General features: G+C 46.6%; 2 protein-coding genes across 4 annotated transcripts; both read left to right on the plus strand.

Moving 5' to 3' along the window:
• Window positions 1-5,615: 5,615 nt before the first annotated feature.
• On the plus strand, window positions 5,616-10,257 carry LOC136547436 (probable E3 ubiquitin-protein ligase BAH1-like 1). Of its 3 annotated transcripts, none has more exons than XM_066539385.1 (5): window positions 5,616-5,808; window positions 5,913-5,995; window positions 9,223-9,360; window positions 9,683-9,741; window positions 9,848-10,257. In XM_066539385.1, the coding sequence occupies exons 1-5, from the start codon at window positions 5,673-5,675 to the stop codon at window positions 9,879-9,881; spliced, it is 450 nt and encodes a 149-aa protein (XP_066395482.1). In that variant the 5' UTR covers window positions 5,616-5,672; the 3' UTR covers window positions 9,882-10,257. The 3 variants fall into 3 exon arrangements, 1 of the variants encoding a protein (XP_066395482.1); XR_010781563.1 differs by lacking the exons at window positions 5,616-5,808; window positions 5,913-5,995 and adding exons at window positions 6,176-6,265; window positions 6,664-6,721; XR_010781564.1 differs by lacking the exons at window positions 5,616-5,808; window positions 5,913-5,995 and adding an exon at window positions 6,176-6,265.
• Window positions 10,258-11,894: 1,637 nt separating this feature from the next.
• Window positions 11,895-15,706, plus strand: LOC136547437 (probable GTP-binding protein OBGC1, chloroplastic). The gene is made up of 7 exons (XM_066539386.1): window positions 11,895-13,285; window positions 13,663-13,936; window positions 14,074-14,365; window positions 14,497-14,656; window positions 14,733-14,841; window positions 14,970-15,103; window positions 15,314-15,706. Exons 1-6 carry the CDS (start codon window positions 11,961-11,963, stop codon window positions 15,063-15,065), a joined length of 2,256 nt encoding a protein of 751 aa, XP_066395483.1. The 5' UTR covers window positions 11,895-11,960; the 3' UTR covers window positions 15,066-15,103; window positions 15,314-15,706.
• The last annotated feature ends 432 nt before the right edge of the window (window positions 15,707-16,138 follow it).

Below are 16,138 nucleotides of genomic sequence, written 5' to 3' on the forward strand. Positions count from 1 at the left end.
CTCATCCGCCTCTGCCTCCCCATGGAGTGGCACCTTCTAGCCATATGTTGCCTCGTCGTCAGGTCCAAGGAGCATCACCCGTTAATTCCGGTGGATGAGCTCTTGTAACTCCAGACGCTCCCTCTTCCCGGGTAAAAACTATTGTATATCGTATAAAAACTAAAAAAAGTGAAAATGACTTTAAATTTGGAACCAAGTGAAGTGCGTAACTAGCTAGCTAGATCATCAGTGTAAAGTAGGGCATGCTTGGAACTCTTACCAGGTTCGCCTTGCCTCGCCAAAATAGCCTCGCTTTGCGCTCGGTTTGATGGTTTAGATCCTGGATTCGATTACGGCAAGGTTGCTCCTAGTGCCGAGGACTTCATATTATATTTAGGTTGTCAAGAACATACTAATTCAAATAAGCTAACATTGATGGGATTCTAGGCATAGCGCTATACTCTTGGAAGAGATGAGCGCGAGCAAATAAACCTTGCCCGCACAGGAGAGCTAATTTGCCTCGCCCACACGAGCAAGGATTTCCTTGTCGACGGCTAGTCTTGCTTGGCGATGTGAAACAGTATCTAGCAAAAACAACTAAGCACGCCCGTAGCCGGCCGTAATGTGGTGACGCCTGTGATGCTGAAGAGGTCTGAGGCCGATTTTCGGGACGTGACATGACCAGCTAGGCGAGAGCTTCCAGACTTCCAGTTCCAGTAGAGTAGATAGCCGGCCACCCGTCGTCCCTTTGTAAAGGCTCTGACTATAGGAGTGGTGGAGCAGGTCGGGCAACCACTAGTGTTTGGCTGGCTCGGTCTCGATCATGTGCCTGCCCTGCCCCTGCCGGCTGCCTCCCAGGATCATCATATCTTGCATGCAGGTGCAGGGGCCCGCGGGATATGCTCAGCAGCTGATGACCTGCTAATCACGACGCCATGATTATTACTACGTCCTCCTAGCTACTATACTATACGTAGTTTTCATAATTATTCGTTATACTTTATACGTATATATACCGGCCGGCCAGTAGCTAGCTAGCTTGGAACCCTGATGTACACTTGTACGTGTCTGCTGGATATATATATATATATATATATATATATATATATATATATATATATATATATATATATATATATATATATATATATATAGAACTACTATCCTATAGCTGGCTGCAGAATAACTTATTCTGTAGCCACTTTGAGTTATGATAATTACTATGTTAATTTATAAGATTATAGTAACTCCTTACTAAGTGGTTTAATATAATGTTATGGTAAATATCCCTATGTGTTATAGTAACCCAACTATCGTAAATATGTATTGACATTATGGTAAATTAGTATATAAAATTATAGTAAATAGAAGTGGCTACAGAATAACTTATTTTGTAGCCGGCTATTGAATAGCCTCTCCCTATATATATATATATATATATATATATAATATATATATATATATAGTGTGTGTGTGTGTGGATGGATGGTTGGAGAAGAAAGTTAATAATTGGCGCAGTGCATGTATCATGCATGTCGTCCGTTCCCATGCGCGATCGAGAGAATAAACTACAGTATGTGTGTATTTCAAATAAAATAAAAGGCCCACAGAGCAGATGTGTGCTTTCGTTTGGCATCGGAATTGAACACACGTACGGTTAGTAATATGGGTGCGTGCGACCGACGACGACGTGTAACAGTCGGTGAGTACTTGATAAGGGTAGCGGTCGTTGTCGTCGCTCTCGAACGTAACCTCGAGCGAGTTCGTTCGATCGAGAAAGAAGAACGCCTTGCTCACGCGTAAATATATTTATTTATCTCCTCGACCGATCGCGCTAGCTGTACATGTGACAAGTGACATACAGACAGCAGTCAGCTGGTTGATTACTTGAAGAAACAGTGCACCGATGAGCCAGTGACGCGTGCCATGAATCACAGAGTGTTCGGCTGGGATGAAATCTGGCACTGTTCATGCTGGAAACACTGTTCATATCGAAATTTTGTGAGCGAAAAACACTGCTCCAGCTGGAAAAAACAGGCAACCAGCCAGCTGTTCTTTTCCAGCCGAACAAGCTCCGAGACTTCGGCCCTGTTTGGTTACCCCTCCTAAAAACTTTAGGAGATAAAATTTGTCTAAAGAACCAAACACCCCTCCTAAAAGCTCCTAAAACTTTAGAAGGGGCCAAAAACTTTAGGAGTTCCACCCCCTCCTAAAAGCTTCTAAAGTCCATCCTGGACCCCCACTACCCCTCCCAACCGCACGCATCCTACCCCCGCGCCTCTCTTTCGACCCTGCGCGCCCCCAGCGCCTACCCTTTCCACCCCGCGCACCCCCATCGCCCCCATCCCCGCCGCCGCTAGATCCGCCCTCCTCGCCGGCGTCCGAGGCCACACAGCGCCGTCCGCGCCCTCCCCCTCCGGTCCGCCGCCGGATCCGCCGTCGTCGCTGTTTTCCGCGCCCAAGAACCAGCGGACGGACGCTCCCCCGCCGCAACATCGACGCCGCCCGTGCCCTCCCCCGCCGCCCAGCACGATTCACTCCGCATCTGCATTGGCAGCGCGATTCACACCGCCCAGCGGCGCCCAAGCGGAGGAAGGCAGCACGCTAGCAACACCAGAGGTGAGGCTCCGGATCCTTCGCCTCCCGATCTCTTGGTTTGCCGCCTGCCCGATGCCAGCTCCGTATCCATCTGTCTCGCTGCCAGGTTCATGTCGTTTGCATATTCACCTCATCTATTTTTGTGCGCAGGTTCCTTCCCCGTGCCATTCCCCACCGCCGGTCGTGCCCTCCCCCAACCCGGCCACGCGCATGCCCATGGACAAGTACAATTGCAGGGACTTCCTATCCCAAGGTTCTTCCTCCAGTGCAGGTAGTATCCGCTCATCTCCGGAAGATGCGGACGAAGACTGACTTCGGCCCGTTTTTTTCGTAGCCGGCCCCCTCTCTGTCCGCTCCCCGCCGCCACATGGAGCATTTGGATCTCAATTCATAGGCTGACGTCTTCCCCAACATTGAGTCCTACCAAGCCATTCTATAGGGTGATGAGCATCCACTACCTCCTCGGGCCCCTGGAGGCAGAGTCCGAGCACCTGATGGCAGAGGTCGTGGTACAGGCAAAGGTTTGCTTGGAGGCAAAGTTGGTTTTGGACGTGGACGAGGCAAAGGTTTGCTTCAAGGGAGTATTGGCAGTCGTGGTCAGTAGGACATTTGGGAGGAGGACGTGGTGCATCTTCCTCTGCAGGCCATGGCTTTCACAATCCAGTGGATGTAGATGCCGGTGACGAAGAAGACGACGTGCCATCTGAAACACAGTCTCAGGTAATTGCCTATACATGGTCAATGCTTCTCTTCTTATGTATGCAATGTATGGTTGCCATATGGAAGTGAAATGTATGCTAGGTACTTGTGGATGTAGATAGTGAGTTGTGATAATTAGTGATGTACTTGTGCATGCATTGACTCTCTTTTTTGTCACTATCCTGGGTATTTGTATTCATGGTTCTAGCGTATTGATAACTGAAAAAAATAAAGTCCTAGTTTGCCCAGGTATATGTTTGTGTTACCACTCTGAAGGATGAAGTAAAAATTTGATGATATTGCTTAATACTTTATAAACTCAAGACAAATGTAAGTTTCCAGTACGATATTTGTTTCTGTGGATAAATATGAACACTCTAACGATAGCATTTGAGAGATGTGGAATGTAGTATATGTTCCTTTCTTAAAAATAAGAAAGTGTATAAGTTTTTACCAGCACAGTACCACTTCTCATCTTGGTTCAACTCTTCATTCCCACGATGTATGCGCCACTGGTACCTAAAACAGCAGTGTGAAAAGGATATCTTTCACGATCAGAACAAAAGAAAAAAGATAAAGAAGCTCTTGTGTCGAATTAAATTTTGGTTTGTCTCAGATTTTCTGATAGGCCTTCTATTTGTTTCACTTTCAAATGCTAACTATCTCAAGCGATCTGATGACAGATTCTAATCTTGCTAGCAATCTCTTCAAACACTTGGCTGCAATGTTTTTCTCCATTTATAGTGGCAGCAGTATCTAGGAGAAGTATTTGTATTTTTCCCCATTTATCATCAAACACTTGTCATCCTGTGACTGTCTTCTTGAAGGGTCTTATCCTCAGTTGCTTTTCATCATACTCCACTTCTGCCTCACATGTTCTCATTATTACAACACTTGTTCTATGACTTAAATAATCCATGTTTTTATAATTGTGCAGGCAAGTACTACATTGTTGACTCGGGTTACCCGAACCGACCGGGATATTTTGCACCGTACAAAGGAATCAAGTACCATCTGCCGGAGTTTAGACAAGGAGTAATGCCAAGAGGTAAAAAAGAACGGTTTAATTACTCACATTCTTTACTTCGTAATGTCATTGAACGGTCGTTTGGAGTTCTAAAGATGAAGTGGAGGATTTTGCTTGACCTTCCTAGCTATCCAATGCAAAAGCAAAGCCATATAATTATTGCGTGCATGGCAATGCATAATTTTATTAGGGATAGTTTTTTGAGAGATGTGGACTTTGATTTGGTTGATCATGATGAGAACTATGTTCCATTCGCCGAAGGATCCTCTTCTGATGGTAATGTGTCAAATGTACGTCATGGAGACGAAGATATAAACATGAATGAGTTCCGTGATTGGATAGCCGATGGGTTGTTTAGTAGATCGTAGATGTCAACTTGTAATGGTGATTTTATTGATGTGTTGAATTGTTTGTATGGATGATGTATGGACACTTCCTTCCAATTGTATGAGTGTAAACATTTGTATGGACTTTTTTTATTGAATGCCTTTGATTTGGTTGATCATGATGAGAACTATGTTCCATTCGCCGAAGGATCCTCTTCTGATGGTAATGTGTCAAATGTACGTCATGGAGACGAAGATGTAAACATGAATGAGTTCCGTGATTGGATAGCCGATGGGTTGTTTAGTAGATCGTAGATGTCAACTTGTAATGGTGATTTTATTGATGTGTTGAATTGTTTGTATGGATGATGTATGGACACTTCCTTCCAATTGTATGAGTGTAAACATTTGTATGGACTTTTTTTTATTGAATGGAATAAACATATTTGGCCGCCAGCAACAAAAAAAATCGGCGCCAACAAGAGGAGGTGGCACGCCAGCAATACAAGGACGTGACCAGGGGCGCGCCATGCAGGCGCATGTAGAGAAGGAGGAGGGGTAGGAGGAGGGCTGCATGGTCTTTTTGCCGGTATATTTATTGCTTTTAGTCAGTTTTAGAAGGTAGAATCAAATACTCTTTTAGAAGGTTTTAGAAGGCTGCCTAAAACTTTTAGTAGCTAAAGTTTTAGGAGCTCGGACCAAACGGGGCCTTCACTACTAGTATTTGACTCCCTCTCTCGGTGACCTTTTTGTTTGGACTGACCCGCAGGCCCAGTACTAGTACATGCAATCCGATACATGGGCCAAAAGCGAGGGCCCTACTAGTCCAAGCACCAGCGCGCGCTGGCAGGACCCGCAGCCTACTCAATCCGCCAGCTCAGCCCAGACCAAGCCCACAGAGAGATCCGCGGTCCAGTTCAGTCCAGTCCAGCATGTGCTGCGGAAGGAGCCTCTTCGCGTCGCCTCGCCTCGTTCGAGTCAGCCCACTGACCGCACCGCTCCCGCAACGCAAAGCACACGCGGCCCCCCGCGCCCCGGCGGCCATGTCGTCCTCGCAGTCGCCGGAGCCCTGCACGCCGGGGACGCCCTCCCCGGTCCTCAGCGTCCGCATCGTCTCGCTCGACTACTACATGGCGCCGCCCCTCCCGGGCTTCGGCTTCTCCCGCAGCCCCTTCCACGGTGCGCTCCCCCTTCCCTCACCGCCCCCCACCCTTCCTCTCCTTCCTCCTCCGTCGGCGACCTGCCTCGCGCTGAATTTCACTCGCTGCGTGCCTATCCCGCAGGAGAGGAGGTGGAGGAGGTGCCGGTGGTCAGGATCTACGGCTCCACCCCCGCGGGCCAGAAGGCTTGCCTTCACATCCACCGGGTGCGTAACTGCGTACCACCCAGCTTCTTCTCTCCCAACGTCCTGTCTCTGTCTGCACCTTTTTTTTTTGTTGCCCCCGAGCCTTTCGGTGCTCGTCTTCCATCGCGGGGCATGTGTGGCACGGTTCGGGCGTGTGATTCCCCTGTCTGGATTTGAATTTGAAAATTTGGAGGGAACTTGCTCTCTGTACCGACCGCACCAAACTGGACTGCCTAGGATGCTGTTGCTTGGGTCCATCAGTAGCCCGTGGTCATTCCATTGTTGATTTAGGTTGGTGGCTTGTTCGTTACCTGTACTAACTTAAGAATTCCAGCTCAATGCCCTTGCATTCCCTGCTAACTTTTTCACTGAATGGCCGGCCTGGGCTGAAATTCAGGAATAACTTCAGTTTTGTTCTCCCAAGTTCATGTGCATGGAGGCATGGAGTAGTTTCTTTATATTTGACGATTACTGTATGTTGCTATTTTCCTTTGCAATCAGATTTTCCTGACTGTCAGACGATGATCTGTTCTCACCTCTAGTATTTTGAATCCCTAATGTGTGAAGTATATATACATATACTTCAGCTGTCCACCTACAGTTTCCCTATGATTTCATCGTAAGCTATTTCATCAGTGCCTGATTGTTTCAACTAGTTTGTAAATATCTACTCTCTCTTTGGTGTTCAGGTGCTGCCATATTTTTATATACCTTGTCCAGAGGAGCTGCTCTGTAATCTAGAAAAAGGTGATTTGCAGCTTGTTACATATGCACCCCTTGTGCAGATTGGAGACCGCTTATGCTTTTTAATGTTTTCATGCCACTTGTTATATTATTTCTTGTTGTATTCTACGTGCTGTTTATAAATTTATTAGATAGGGTACATGAATCTTGCGATTGTATCCATTTGCATGCAGATTCTTACTGAGAGTTTCTTATGGCCTAGTCATGAGATTTTAAGTAGTGTTTTTTTTTGATAATTTTTGTTAGGGGCTCTTACGTTTTTACCCTTGTTTTGTATCGAAATTGTGATTTTGCCCCAGTTTTTTTTTGACTTTGTGAATTTACCCCTATGATTTCAAAACGAAGCACCAGTTTGCCCCTGCTCCGTCATCCACCCCTAACGGTGTTAAACTTTGTACAAAAAGACATGAATGCCCATGCGATTTTGCCCCTGTTTGTTATGCCTAATTGTGATTTTACCCTAATTTGGAATTAGACTTTTTTATTGTATGCCTAATTGCAATTATTTGAACTCAGATTTAATATTGATAAATATTCAAAATTTTGGCAGCACCTTTGCTATATTTTGCTAGCATCATGACAACAATATGAAGCACATATAAAACACATAAGAAAATCATGAAGAACCACAACATTTCAAAGTCTACCATACAGCATGTCAACATGTCCACAAAAGTTGTGAAAAAAAACATGTCCACAAAAGCTATAGGTCAGCACCATATCACATGTCCACAAAAGCAACTGCGCCATGTCAACATATCCACAAAAGAAACAAATCTGCACCATGTAAACATGTGCACAAAAGCTACATCCATCTCATTCAAGGACCACCTAGAGACCTAACAAACTAGCTAGCCTTCCTCCTGTTCACCCTCCTCTTCCCCTCCCTCTGAAAAGCATTGAACAGGTTGGTTAGTAATGATTACATCAACAAATAAGTACACCAATACAAGTATGACTTACATTGGCTCACTGCTGCCCTCCCCTGATTCTCTTCCTCTTCCCCTTTCCCTTCCCCTTCCTCTTCCTCTTCCCCTTCCCCTTCCCCTATCAGTAGCACTTGCACTAAAAAGAGAGGAAACATGATTTCAATATTATCAGATTATGCCACGAGTAGAAGTGAGCACCAATAGAACCATGACTTACATTAGGTCATTGTTGTCATCTTGTGATCCATGTTGTGAAGAATTGAGCCTTCTCTTTTGACAAGCAGCGAGACCTCCTTGGCAAGTCTTGGCTAAATGCCCTGGTTCATGGCACTCAGAACACAATCTTCTTTTCTTGCTACTGCTGACCTCATCATATGCCTTGAACCTAGACTTTTTAGGTCTCCCAGGTTTCCTTCTCAATTTAGGCTTATGGATTTTGTAGCATAAGTCAACACGTGCCCAAAGATCTTTGGATGTCATTGGAATGAAAGTACCTGCATATGCCTTTCTTAACCTTTCAACAGAGAAGTATTCATGGACAAAGTCATCCATTTGAACCTCTCTACTAAGCTTTGCAATGAAAGCTAGAGCATGGCTGCAAGGCTTTCCAGTCACTTGCCAAGCCCTATAGGTACATGTCTTTAATTCCAAGTTAACTGCATGTCTAAATCAGTTGACTGTCACTTCTGCTTTTCCAGGCCCACAAATTAAGACATCATGGTCCTTAATGGCCTTCGATTTAGCATTTAGATCTTTGATGATATCTTGGATTATTTTTTCAGACATCTTTCTAGCATTCTTTGATCTCAAGACAAATTTCTCAATGATCATTTGTCTTATCTTGTCATGCATTTCCACAATTTGATGTTCCTTTGTTTTTGACACTCAACTATTGAAACTCTCAGAAATGTTATCGTTGATGTAATCTACCTTGCAATCTTCTGAGAATTTGCACAAGTTGTAGGGCAATAACTATAACTGCATTCTCTGCAATCAGAATGTTGAGGAAACTGCTTTCCACCTAAGCAGCACGGATACGGGATACGGATACGCGGATACACCATTTTTTTTAGAAAACCTGATACGTGGATACGTTTTATTATTTTTTTATAAAAAATAATAATAAAGGGCATTAAAATTATTGGCAGCGTATGTATGATGCTCTACTACAATCATTTCACAGCTTCTAGTTGCTACTTCTACCTGTGCCTCCAGTTGGAGGGGTATTTTTGGCATATAAATGTACATCATGTCTTCCCTGCCTGTGCTTAGCTGGGCCCAAGATCAGATTTTTTAATCTTCTTTCTCTCCCCCAACATTCTTTCCCACACGGTGCCCCTTCAATCAGATGTCTACGCGACTGCGCTCCTGCTGGCCTACTCCTCGCAGCTCCTCCTCCATCGGCGCCATGCCTTCCTCCTCCCATGCCGGTGACCGAGGTCCCTCTCGACGCAGGCGGCCGAGCGACCATGGCTGCGTCCCACTCCACCCCAAGCGTGTGGCCGTTTGCTTGAATATATGTGTGCTGATTTTAACGTCCATTTGTGATGATTTTTCCACTTACAATGTGTACAGGACACTTTGTTCAACCCTTACGCACTTAGCTGTGGGCATCTGTTCTGTAAAGCCTGTGCATGTGGTGCTGCTTCTGTGTACATCTTCCAGGGTGTCAAGTCGGCACCTCCAGAGGCCAAGTGCCCTGTATGCCGAGCGGTATGTGAGCAATCCTACTTGCTGCCACACATCATTCTTGTTCGGTCTCCTTGTTGCCGTGAAACGTATCTTCTATTAGTGGTATCTTCCATTTGTGACATGTTTTCTTTGATCACCTTTGCTAAATCGTCGAGGCAAATATAGTTCCTGTTTTCTTCTCAAAACAATGAATTGGTTTAGTTTTTTCTTTTACATCACCATAAATTACCTTGGCATTCATGCTACGTTCTAAACAATGATTTGTCCCGTAAATACATGACGAAGTTGTATCCGTACACTGTTTCATCTTCCATGGTGATGATTTGGATTTGACGATCTTTAGGTTGGTGTGTTTGGTCGCGCCGTGCATATGACTGAACTTGAATTACTCCTCAAGAGAAGGTATTGGAATCTAACCTGCACCTTTTGTGAGAAAGAATTATGTGTGTTCTTTTGAAAACATAATTAAGTGTGTTCTAGATCTAACTTGCATCTCTTGTCTAACCAGGGACAAAGATTACTTTCCGCAGAGACTGCGCTAAGAGCTGGTGAAGCAGTCCAAAGAATACTGGGACTCACAGGCAAGGCAGTGCTATCGATGGGGATTTGAAAGCTACAATGTTTTTTACTGTTGTAACATTAATGTTATCAATAGTCACCAAGATGGCCATCAAAGCTGAAGGTTATCTGGCTAATTATATCTGAAGGTTCTCTGGCTAATTACAAACAGAAATTGACATAACAGAAGCCGATCCCATCGAAGAAGCAAGCAAAAGCAGTTGCATCCTATCATTCTCCACCTGGTTCAGATTTCAAGGATTTAAAGGCCTCTTCTGCTGATATTAAAGCTGACTGATAAGTCGGCTGAAGTTGTTTTGTTGTGAGAGAAAAATATCGTAGATTCTAACTGATAAGCCGGCTGATTTAATTCCTTTGTTCCATCCATTCTACTAGTTTGAATGATGGAACTGTTATGTATATACCAATGATGTCAGCTATTGTATTTACAACTTACCTATGTACTGATTATTGGTGTTTTTTTTTTGCCTGTAAGAGTGAAGTCAAATGTTGTGCTGCCCTTAACTCCGTTTTAAGTACCAGAACACATCATGTAACAAACAGCACTTGAACTCGATCGGATACATCCAAAATTCCAAATGGTTGCTGGCTCATACACGAAAGAACCGTCAGACGTGAACAAGCAAAGGAGTAGTGCGCGAAATGTTAAGTTGCTTACCTGTACTAGTTGTCGCGCGAAATGTTAAGTTGCTTACCTGTACTAGTTGTCTGGATCTGTTATTCACAGGCAATTTCAGTATATTTCGGTACTGCTCCTATATAGCTACCTCAAGCTTTCAAGCGTCAAACATCTAGATGAGGAATTTCACAAAAAAAAACAGAAACTTCAACCAACAGATCCGTATGTGTACATATACTCAGATTGTTGCAAGGGAATCAAATTGCACAGGTAGCATAGGTTCTGTGAGATTTTTTTTTTTCGGCTAAGATACCCAGCTACCTAGTGTATCAGATTTCAGTCACAAGTTGAGCTTAAGTGCTTGTTTAGTTTCCAAAAACTTTCCCAAAAAATGTTACAGTAGCCATCACATCGAATCTTACGATACGTGTATGGAGCATTAAATGTAGACGAAAAAAACTAATTGCACAGTTTGGTTGAAAATTGCGAGATGAACGTTTTGAGCCTAATCAGTCCATGATTGAACAATAATTGTCAAATAAAAACGAAAGTACTACAGTAACCAAATTCCCAAAATTCGCAAACTAAACACAACCTAAAGATAAGTGCCATGCAAACAGCGTACCTGTACTGGTTCCACCTGCCATTTCAAGGCTTTGGATGCATCAGTATCCACGCAAATTGAGGTGGATAGAACGTATCCAAACACACCCTCAGCCCTTCAGATCAGGAATTTTACACAAATTCCCGATTGAACAGATTGGGCAGTCCAACAAATCTGAACATGTACAAGCATAAGCAGACTTGGTTTGAATACAACATTTTTTCACAAAAGTTTGGAGTTTGGACCTGTAAGCTCATCAGCCTGGATTCAGGTATTCAGGAGTCTGAAGTCACTCTGATGAGGTCTGAACACTGAAGCAACCTCCCCCGCCGCCGTAGGATTCGAACACCAACGGTCCAGATCTCGCTGGACTGTAACACTAAGGCCCCGTTTAGGTGCGAAAACCTTTTGGCTACTGTAGCATTTTCGTTTGTATTTGAAAAAAATTGTTCAATTATGGACTATTTAGACTTAAAAGATTCGTCTCGCCAATTACGAATAAACTGTGCAATTAGTTATTCTTTTTACCTACATTTAATGTTTCATGCATGTGCCGCAAGATTTAATATGACGAGAAATCTTGAAATTTTTTAGGTTTTGGATGGTATCTAGACAGGGTACGAATCCCCCTCTCCGTCGGCCTGTTCGCTTCTCATAAACGATTCTAAATTTCCAACCGATAACAGCGTTTTCCTCTCGTAACCCATCAGCCCGCGCTAAATAATTTACGACCTCGCGAACAGCCTGCTTATCCGCTCTCGACGAGCTGGAAAATCCGTGAGCTCAGCAGAGAGAGACGCCGGCAGCCAACAGCCAGCGATGGCGCCGCCCGCCGTCGCCGCGTCGGCGTTCCCATTCCGTCTCTTCTCCGCGGAGGCGCGCCGCAACACCAGGAGCGGCCGAGGCAAGCAGAGCGCCGCCAGGCCGCTCAAGTCCTCGCCCCCACCTCGCCCTCCCCCCTCCTCCTCCGTCAGCGGTGGCGGCGTCGCGGCCACCACGTTCACGCGGCTCCCGCTCCGCGACGCGCCTGAGTCGGCCGAAGTCACGCTCGACCGCTTCCCCACCGCCCCTGCCAACTCGGGGGCGCCCGCTCTCACGCGCGGGAGTGTCCAGCGGCTTGACGAGGAGTTCGAGGTGGGGTTGGGGCCCAACTCTGTCGCGCGGATTCCTCTGCGGGACTCGACGGATGGGGTGGAGCTCACCATTGGCCAGTTCGAGGCCCGCGCGGCCGGGAGGAAGAGCACTGGCGGTCCCGGGTTTACGCGGCAAATGGTCGAACGCCTTGACGACGGCGGCGAGGGGGAGGAGCTCGTCGTCAGCAGCCTCGACGTGTTCGAGGTCAAAAGGGGCAGGAGAGCTCGGGCTCTTGTTCCCGAAGTGCTCGACGACGATGACGACGTCGTGGTGTTCGACCCGGACTACGGCGTCGACAGCGACGAGGAGGAGGAGGAGTTCGAGATGTTCCCGTTCGACCAAAGTCATCATGAAGAAGCTGGTGCCGTTTCACTTGCGGAGCTCGGAGAGGTAGAGTACGGCGACGGGGAAGAGGATGACGACGACGGTGACGAGGTTGTAGTGTTCCACCCAGACTACCACGACGACGAGGACGAGGAGGACTTTGAGGACGACGGCTACGGGGATGAGAACTCGGAGGGAGGGGATGGGGAGGCGAAGGAGAAGGGCTTGCCGGCGGTGATGCGGTGCTTCGACACGGCCAAGATATTCGCCAAGGCCGGGGACGGCAGGAACGGCGTGGTGGCGTTCCGCCGCGAGAAGTATGTGCCGTACGGGGGCCCGTCGGGCGGCGACGGCGGCCGCGGCGGCGACGTGTACGTGCAGGTGGACGGGGAGATGAACTCGCTGCTGCCGTTCCGCAAGTCCGTGCACTTCCGCGCCGGCCGCGGCGCGCACGGCATGGGCCAGCAACAGGCCGGGGCCAAGGGCGAGGACGTCGTGGTGAAGGTGCCGCCGGGGACGGTGGTGCGGACCTCGGATGGAGGCCTGGAGCTCCTGGAGCTGATGAAGCCCGGGCAGCGCGCGCTGCTCCTCCCCGGTGGCCGCGGCGGCCGTGGCAATGCGGCGTTCAAGTCCGGGACGAATAAGGTGCCCAGGATCGCAGAGAAGGGGGAGAAAGGCCCAGAAATGTATGTTCTCTCTACTATGAACTTGACATCATGAGTATTTTTTCTAGATAATCTCATCATGAATGATTGGAAAGATCAGTTAATGTGCAACTTGTTTTTATTCCTAATGCACTGCATCTGGCATTGCTTAGTTCGTGGAATTTCCCAGCTGCTTGGATTGTTTTGTGATTCGCATTGTTAGATGTTGGAGGAATTTCTTGTGCTTATAAATTTCCGACTGATAATATTGATGAGTCATTTGTGTAGCATACAGCTTCTCACAAAGAGCTGAATGCCATTGAACTGAAATACATGAATGACTACAACAGTTATCCACAAATAATCCATCTCTATGTTTCGCTAACATACAACTTTTTGGGGATGCTGGTGTTTGGCAGGTGGTTAGAGTTGGAGCTAAAGTTGGTCGCTGATGTAGGGATTGTAGGTGCTCCTAATGCTGGGAAGAGCACTCTCTTGAGTGTTATTAGTGCTGCCAAGCCAGCTATAGCCAATTATCCTTTTACCACATTGCTACCAAACCTTGGTGTGGTCTCATTAGATTTTGATGCTACAATGGTAGTTGCTGACCTTCCTGGCTTATTGGAAGGAGCTCATCGTGGTTATGGTTTGGGTCATGAGTTCCTAAGGCATAGTGAGCGATGTTCTGTCTTGGTATGTTCCCTTTTCCCTTCTTTACTCTAATCTTAATATTTGCGTCAAGTTCCATATGGTTATGACAACATAAGTCACGAGATTATATCTTGGCATGGCTGTGCTGATAATTGTTTTATTGCTTGTTGGAGCATTAGGTACATGTCGTCGATGGTTCTTCACAACAACCAGAATATGAGTTTGAGGCAGTTCGCTTGGAGCTGGAGTTATTTAGCCCATCTTTGGTTGACAAACCCTATGTGGTGGTGTTCAACAAGATGGACCTTCTAGAGGCATCTGAAAGATGGAATACATTTAGGGAAAAGCTACAGTCTGAAGGCATTGAACCTTTCTGCATTAGTGCAATAAACAGGCAAGGCACACAGGATGTCATTCATGCTGCTTACAAGCTTCTGCAGAAAGAGCGGCAGAGGATGAAGGAAACTGAAGGTGCTTACTTATCCTCTCAGTTTAGCTATAGCTGTGGACAGCCACAATAACTTACTCAAGGCTGAAGCTGGTTTTACACTGTGCTTCATTTCTTTTTGAGATTTTCATCTTGAAACTATATACTGCTGCAGGATGGAGTGGGCCAGAAAATCTGAACCACGTGTCTGATGCGATTAAAAAGGAAAGACGTGCACCCATGAATGAGTTTGAGGTTTTCCATGACAAGGGTACAAATACATGGAATGTTGTTGGAGCTGGAATCGAGCGTTTCGTTCAGATGACTAACTGGCAGTAAGTAGTTTTTTTCGCAGCGCTAATTGTTGGTGCCACTACACTACACATCTTGTAACGTCGTCTCCTGATGAAGGTACTCGGATTCCTTGAAAAGATTTCAGCATGCCCTAGAGGCATGTGGTGTCAACAGAGCTCTTAGCAAACAGGGAATTAAGGAGGGCGATACGGTGATGATTGGTGAGGTATATATGCACACTAATCAGAGCACAATGGATCGCTGAACTAGAAGAACCACAAAAGGCCAGCTGTCGCATTTCGTCACAGCACGCAAATGAGTTATCACTTTCAATAAGAATTGCTTTCTCTGCAGATGGAAATGGTTTGGAACAACGAAACGGATAGAGCACGTCCGTCAAAGACGATGAGCACACAAGATGATGCTGTCCGGTGGCCTGAATTTGGCTAGAGCAGTTATAGTTCTTGAGGTTGTTTGTACCTGTAGAGGTAAGTCTTAGTGAAAAGCTTGGCACTGGCCTTACTGGAGCATCGGTTCGCATAATAAAAACAAAAACTTCACTGAAGCACCGAAGAGCTGAAACCGTCTGCAACGTGTTTGTGAACCCATACGCATGCACTTTGTGATCCTCTTTGTTTGTTATTAGTCTGGGATTTTGGGTACATTACCTCATTATCCACTCGCTTGACGTTTGGCAGGAAGATGCCAGTAGTTGACGTGCAGGAAGCAGGATGCAGGTCTTCGTGCAGTCTGCAGTCTGCACGCATTTGGCATGGTTTTGAGAGGAAGAGGAGAAATGTTTCAGGTCAGTGCGCGCTCTGTAGCGCTAAGATGCTGTTGTTGTGATACGCGCAACGCGCTCCAGGGAAGAGGGTTAGACGACGGTGACAGGATCCGATGGTCGGCAGAAGTTGTAGGGGAAGATGAGCAAGCTCGATGCGGCGATTTACACGCAACCCGAGTCCGTGAGAGTAGATATGCAAATACTCCGTATGTAATAACTTATCAAGAAATGGAAATATCTTCTTTTGCAATATGACGATGTTTAGTGCACAAACAGGACAATGATAGATTCAATACACTTAGGTCTTTCTTATTAAAAAATGCAGTCATTGACATCTTAGGGAGATCGGAAATGCTCACACCTGGGCATCCGTTCGTCCGGATGCTTGCTTAGTGGGCCTGTGGACTGGCCCAGGCAATCGGCCTCTGGCCTCCCCAACTCTTGTGCGTAGTCCAGAGCATTTCCCCACTCCTGACCATAGCGGCCGCTTCCACCGCGCTGTCTATGTGCAGCGGCTGCCTCCACCACGCCGTCCGCCCGCGTCCACTCTGCCTCGCCGCCACGGCCATCCCCCGCCACGCCACATCCAATGCCACGACACCACCCCGCGTTGTGCTCCCATAGTCCCATCCCACCTCGCTTGTCGCGGCTACTGTGTTCACCGTGCCACCACCACCCTGGCCCCACCAGGAGGTCGCCGCCGGTGCTCCTGCACTAGGGTGTACGTTGGGCTGTGTTC

The sequence above is a fragment of the Miscanthus floridulus genome, chromosome 3, assembly GCF_019320115.1.
Source record: "Miscanthus floridulus cultivar M001 chromosome 3, ASM1932011v1, whole genome shotgun sequence".
NCBI classification, from domain to species: Eukaryota; Viridiplantae; Streptophyta; class Magnoliopsida; order Poales; family Poaceae; genus Miscanthus; species Miscanthus floridulus.